The 6,231-nt window shown below is 33.9% G+C and overlaps 1 protein-coding gene across 1 annotated transcript; it reads left to right on the top strand.

The window, feature by feature from the left end:
* Positions 1–759: 759 nt before the first annotated feature.
* Positions 760–4,326, top strand: LOC137820086 (ABC transporter F family member 1). Its single transcript, XM_068623883.1, has 5 exons — positions 760–1,252; positions 2,012–2,085; positions 2,182–2,392; positions 2,485–2,719; positions 2,880–4,326. Exons 1-5 carry the CDS (start codon positions 1,043–1,045, stop codon positions 3,935–3,937), a joined length of 1,788 nt encoding a protein of 595 aa, XP_068479984.1. The 5' UTR covers positions 760–1,042; the 3' UTR covers positions 3,938–4,326.
* The last annotated feature ends 1,905 nt before the right edge of the window (positions 4,327–6,231 follow it).

The following is a 6,231-nucleotide window of genomic DNA, read 5'->3' as shown; positions in this document are numbered from 1 at the left end:
TTGATGATGTTTTCTTGCATTATGGACCTAATGTATCCAATCTTAATAAAATTTAGTTGATTATTTTTTGCCAAAAATATGTTTGGTCCACTTCGTTTCTTTAAAAAAAATACTTTTTTAGAGAATATCTTTTAGGCAAATTCTTCCTGCACCATATCAATTTTAACCTCCACCATATCAATTTTTTAAATTTCCAAAACTACCCTTATTTCAAATTAAAAAATCCAAAATAATAATTATAATTGAGAAATAAAAAAATACATGCTGCTGGAAAAAAAATTCTGAACACAACTAAAAATACATTCTGGATAAAAAATTTCAGAATTAAAAATATGTTCCGAAAATTGAAATCCAAAATATTTCAGATAAAAGTTTCAAAAATAATTTTTCCCATTTTTATGTAAGGTTATTTTCGTTATTTAGGAGGGGTATTTTTGTCATTTTCTAGAGTTGGTTGGGTACATGTTGAAATTGATATGGTGGAGGAAGAAATTGCCTATCTTTTATTGCAACAACTCCCTAATTGCCGAAAGAAAAAAAAAGGATAAAGTAGGCATGATAGAAAAATTATACTCACATAGTAACGGAGAAGATACTAGATATTTTGATCCGAATAAGGTATCTTTGGAGAAAGATCTGGGCTGGCCCATTTACAATATCAAAATAAAAGAACAGGCTAGAAAGCCCATCATAATAAGGAACTTAAGTTTCAATTGTGGCCTTAGTTGCATAAAAGCAGCACTTGGTTGGCACAAATTTATAATTTGACGTTACCTTTCTCAGTCACAGTCCAACTCGAACACGCAACCAAAGCGGAAGCCCACACCTCCCTCTCTCTCTCTCTATATATACCAAACTTCCCCTCACACCGCCACAACTCTCTCCTTCATAACGCAAACCTCGAACCCTAAGCTTTCTCTCGGGTTCGTTTTCTCTTTCTCTTCGTTCACCGAAACCCTAGGGTCATACTATAGATCTCTCTTCGTCTCTCCTTTCCGATCCAAAGTTTTGTTCCTAATTCGTATACTGTTATCGATCGAGGATGGTGTCCGACGCTAGCAAGAAAAAGGCTGCACAGAAGAAGGCCGCCGCCGCCGCTAAAAGAGGTGGAAAGGCCGCCGCCGCTGCTGTCGTCGCCGCTGCTTCTTCCAAAGCCGCCGAGAAGGCTGCCAACGGAATTGCTGATATGCATATATCGGATCGGACCTGTACTGGAGTCCTCTGTTCACATCCTCTTTCTAGAGATATTCGAGTGAGTAACACTAACCGTGACTGCAGCGATTGCAGACTTACACGTGAATATCCTCGTTGTAGGGATTTTTCTCGCAATATAATTGTTCTTGTATAATTGAAGAAAAAACTGCGAACAGAAGTTTATTTTAGATGTATCATGTATCATAGAGAGGTTTATTTTATGCTAGGTCTTTTTGAACTGTACTGTAAATGATTGATGATGTGTTACCAGACAGCATAATGTTTAGCAATTTAGCGCTAAGGCTTATTTTGTATGCACTTTTATTGAGAAATATTGAGAAATTTTGCCTTAGTTTATGAAAAGCACAAAAATCTGTCGAGAACTTTCATAAATTATTTATCCTGTTAAGTGTATACATTCTTTTAGAACGAAGTTCACAACATACCTAAATTTATTGACGCACTTGTTGCCTGCATCCTTAAAGTAGCAATAATCTATCTTGATAATGTGTAAGTTTTCTAGACTGTGGTAGACATTCCCGGTTTAGTGAGTCTTACGTGTAGCTTATTGTTGCTAGCGTGCGTGCACGTATTTGAGCGCCTAGCTGGGCAGTTGGGTCTATTGCATGGCTATTCTACCATGTTGCCATGATTCTCCTTTGTGAATCTAACAAAATACTCACCCATTACAAACCCTTTTGAGGTAGGTAATGTTGTGCAGTTAATGGACATTTCTGCCAAATTAATTATGACTCTGTTAATGTTAAAAGTGATTAGTGTTTTGTATTGATGTAATTGTTTTTTTTTTAAATTGCAGATAGAATCTCTATCTGTTACATTCCATGGTCATGATCTCATTGTTGATTCCGAACTGGAGCTTAATTATGGAAGGTTTGTTCTCCTTTCCCTTACTGGTGCAGATGTGATGCATGTATTCATTGCTTAAATTTTTACCAATGATTGTGATTGTTTCTGAATTTATTTCAGGCGTTATGGTTTACTTGGGTTAAATGGTTGTGGAAAATCTACACTGCTTACAGCCATTGGTCATCGGGAACTTCCAATTCCTGACCATATGGATATCTACCACCTTACGAGGGAGATTGAAGCCTCTGACATGTCTGCTCTGGAAGCTGTCATAAGCTGTGACGAAGAAAGGTTGAAATTGGAGAAAGAAGTTGAACTTTTGTCTGCACAGGTTTGTTTAAGTAATTATGTATCTAGATTTTACCCGTTTTGTTTTTAAATTTTGTTGGCTTGCTAACTTTGTTGCTTAAATCATGGTTCTAGGATGATGGAGGCGGTGAATCCCTGGAACGTGTTTATGAGCGATTGGATGCCCTAGATGCAGCAACTGCAGAAAAGCGTGCTGCTGAAATCTTACATGGTCTAGGCTTTGACAAGCAAATGCAGGCAAAAAAGACACGTGATTTTTCTGGTGGTTGGAGAATGAGAATTGCATTAGCACGAGCCCTATTCATGAACCCAACCATTCTTCTACTCGATGAGCCAACCAATCATCTTGGTATATTCTCTACCTTGGGAATTGTCCATCTTGTGCATTTTATGCATATTTAATTATATTGAATTTGATTCGGGCATTTAGTTCCACTATTATTATTGTTGTTATTCCTGGAAATTTCTTCCTACATGTTATTAATTTTTTTATTTAAATCTGTTTGCAGATTTGGAAGCTTGTGTGTGGCTGGAGGAGAGTTTGAAGAAGTTTGAACGTATTCTGGTTGTGATTTCACACTCTCAGGACTTTCTTAATGGTGTCTGCACAAATATTATCCACATGCAAAGCAAAAAACTGAAGCTTTATACTGGTAACTATGATCAATATGTTCAGACACGTTCTGAGCTAGAAGAGAACCAGATGAAACAGTATAAGTGGGAGCAGGAGCAGATTTCCTCGATGAAGGAATATATTGCTCGATTTGGTCATGGTTCTGCCAAACTAGCTCGCCAGGCACAGAGTAAGGAGAAAACATTGGCAAAAATGGAACGTGGTGGGCTTGCAGAGAAGGTGGTCAGGGACAAGGTTTTGGTATTCCGTTTTACTGATGTTGGAAAACTCCCCCCTCCTGTTCTCCAGTTTGTTGAGGTGGCATTTGGTTACACTCCGGATAACCTCATATACAAGAACATTGACTTTGGGGTTGATTTAGATTCTAGGGTTGCACTGGTTGGACCCAATGGTGCTGGGAAGAGTACACTACTGAAGCTAATGACAGGTGATTTGATGCCTAGTGATGGCATGGTTAGGCGCCATAATCATCTTCGGATTGCTCAATATCACCAGCATCTGGCTGAAAAGCTAGACTTGGAGATGTCTGCTCTACAGTATATGATTAGAGAATATCCTGGAAACGAGGAAGAGAAGATGAGGGCAGCGATTGGAAAGTTTGGCCTATCAGGTAAAGCCCAGGTGATGCCAATGAAGAACTTGTCTGATGGGCAGAGGAGTCGAGTGATATTTGCTTGGTTAGCTTGGAGGCAGCCGCAAATGCTTCTTTTGGATGAACCAACTAATCATTTGGATATTGAGACAATTGATTCTTTGGCTGAGGCATTGAATGAATGGGACGGTGGCTTGGTGCTTGTGAGCCATGATTTCAGGCTCATAAATCAGGTGGCCCATGAAATATGGATATGTGCTAATCAAAGTGTGACTAGATGGGAGGGTGACATTATGGAATTCAAGGCGCATCTAAAGGCCAAGGCTGGTTTATCTGATTGAAGAAGGTAGTGGGGATTTGTCATTGTCCAAGGATTTGTCACTCGCTGCACACGAGTGGGTGGTAGAGGTTGAGTTGGATTTTCCTCAACTTGGACGATTTCCATTGGCAGAATCGGTGTATGGTATAGAATGTGGTTATGATTTTTGTCTTAGCCGAGATGCCGGGGTTTGGACTGGTAACTGGTAATATTTTTTTTCTTCTTATTTTTACTATTACTATTTGTTGTGCTTATCATTTATTTGCTTGGTTTTTAACCAGCATGGATAAATGGGATATCACCTTGAGGTAGACACTCCCTATCTGAATCTACGATCGAGAGCCTTATTCTAGAACTCAACTATTGTACCCAGAGTGTTATATTTTTGGTATTATAATTACTTTTAGTTCACTACTTCTCTTCCCTTTCAAAATTAATTTGCGTTTATGTTTTATAATTTTGAATTTTAAAACATACGTTGATGATTTTATTCAGAAACTCAACTACTGCTTTTATGTTTAGCTTTTCTCAATATACAGGAGAGTTAAAAATAGATAACGAAGAATTTAGTTTTCTTTCTTTTTGTTCTTTTTTCTAAAGTGTATATAAACATGACATTATAAATGTATAATGTTAATGTTAATGTGAATATTAAATATTTTTTATTTAAAATAAAGTTGCCTAATAAATAATAATAAAATCTGGACACGTATTTTCAACTTGTATTGTTTAATAAAGCCGAAATATACAAGACATGTTCTCCCCTATTTTAATTTACATGGAGCTACGGTACGGAGTGTATCTCTTATTCCAGTCTCCATGCATTTTATAAAACGAGTCTCTTTTTTACTTTTTTTTAATGTCATATAATTCTATAAATATTTGTTTTCAATAGAGGATTTTATCATACTTAATTATTAGTACTTTATTACGCTCTAATGCATTGATCGTTATCAAAAATATATTTTTGTTACTTCCATGGTTTTTAGTTAACTTTTTCATTCTTCTTATCCTTGTTTTAGAAAATATCCCTAAACACCAAATTATGTGGCTTTATTTTTATAATAGTGACGGTTTTATTGGCAGAAGTTTTAGTTAACTTAAAAGAGTAAGAGGACTCAAACTTTATATTCTCTATTGTTTTTGACAAAATAAAACGAAATTTGATAAGAATAGTACCACGTGTTCGATATGGTATTTTATATTCTCTTTAACTCACTAAGATACATCTTTAAGATTACACTTATAGGATACCATACATCAAATGTGGAAGATGATGACAAATCTGATATCAAACAAATAAAAAGATAAAATAATAATTACTATATCTTAAATTAGTCTGAATTTTGAAATTTATTGAGTAATTTCTTAAAACAAAAGTTAATATAATTATAAAATCTAACACCAATTATATGTAAAATTAATGAAACATTTATATACCAAGATATTAATAAATGAATATAAATCTCATTTTATTATAAATTTTATGAACTGATTTTATGAATGAGTTAAGTTTAAAATTTATTTTTTTAAATAATATCAAAATTATTTATAACACTTATAATATATAATTAGATTTCGACATGTTGAAGATCCTATTAGATATGAGATCATCTCATAATCTAAAATTAACATAAGTTTTAACTTAATTCAATTTATAAAATTAAGTTATATTTAAAATATATTTTTTAATAATATTATTCAATCTAACACCAACTATATATTATTATATATAATAATATGATATAGTATCGATTCTTTTTACCTTTCTTTTATCATAATTTTCTTTTTAAATTAGAGAAAATTAACTTTATTATGTTCTCGTAAGCTTTTATTTCTCGTCTCTTACTTTCACGATATACTTTTTTTTTTGCTATGTTCTCTAATTTTCACCTATTTACCTAATCTTGGCGAAGTTTATTTATACTACTGAATAGAAAGCCCAAAAGACTTTTCATATATTATTACACTTGTGAGGCCAAAATGAGTGGCTTATTGTATACGTATAGTATAACATGTTGCTTTTTACGTATAGAATAAATGAAGGATACTTATTGTAGAAGCCTACGCCAACCACGTTACTTCACACACATGATTCTGTGGTTAACAAATATAAAACATAGCCTTTTATTGCTTCTCAAATCAATCCATTGACTTTTTATTCCTTGTAACGATAATAATAGTAAAAAGCTAAATTCAATGTATTTTTTTTTACTAATTGGATATAAATACAAATGCAAATAACAAGTTTCAAATACTGTTTTTCATTAGTTTTATTTTTTATTGGTGGACTTTTTAAGAAGCAGCTAATAAAAT

This window comes from Phaseolus vulgaris, chromosome 11 (genome assembly GCF_000499845.2).
Source record: "Phaseolus vulgaris cultivar G19833 chromosome 11, P. vulgaris v2.0, whole genome shotgun sequence".
In the NCBI taxonomy this organism is placed as follows: domain Eukaryota; kingdom Viridiplantae; phylum Streptophyta; class Magnoliopsida; order Fabales; family Fabaceae; genus Phaseolus; species Phaseolus vulgaris.
This window is presented reverse-complemented; position numbering and strand designations above follow the sequence as displayed.

What these genes read in the sequence shown, in the direction of transcription:
- LOC137820086 (XM_068623883.1), top strand. Translation starts at nt 1,043, where the DNA reads ATGGTGTCCGACGCTAGCAAGAAAAAGGCTGCACAGAAGAAGGCCGCC. An exon ending in CTCTTTCTAGAGATATTCGA is followed by an intron (nt 1,253 to 2,011) that starts GTGAGTAACACT and finishes TTTAAATTGCAG; the next exon opens with ATAGAATCTCTATCTGTTAC. An exon ending in TTGAACTTTTGTCTGCACAG is followed by an intron (nt 2,393 to 2,484) that starts GTTTGTTTAAGT and finishes TCATGGTTCTAG; the next exon opens with GATGATGGAGGCGGTGAATC.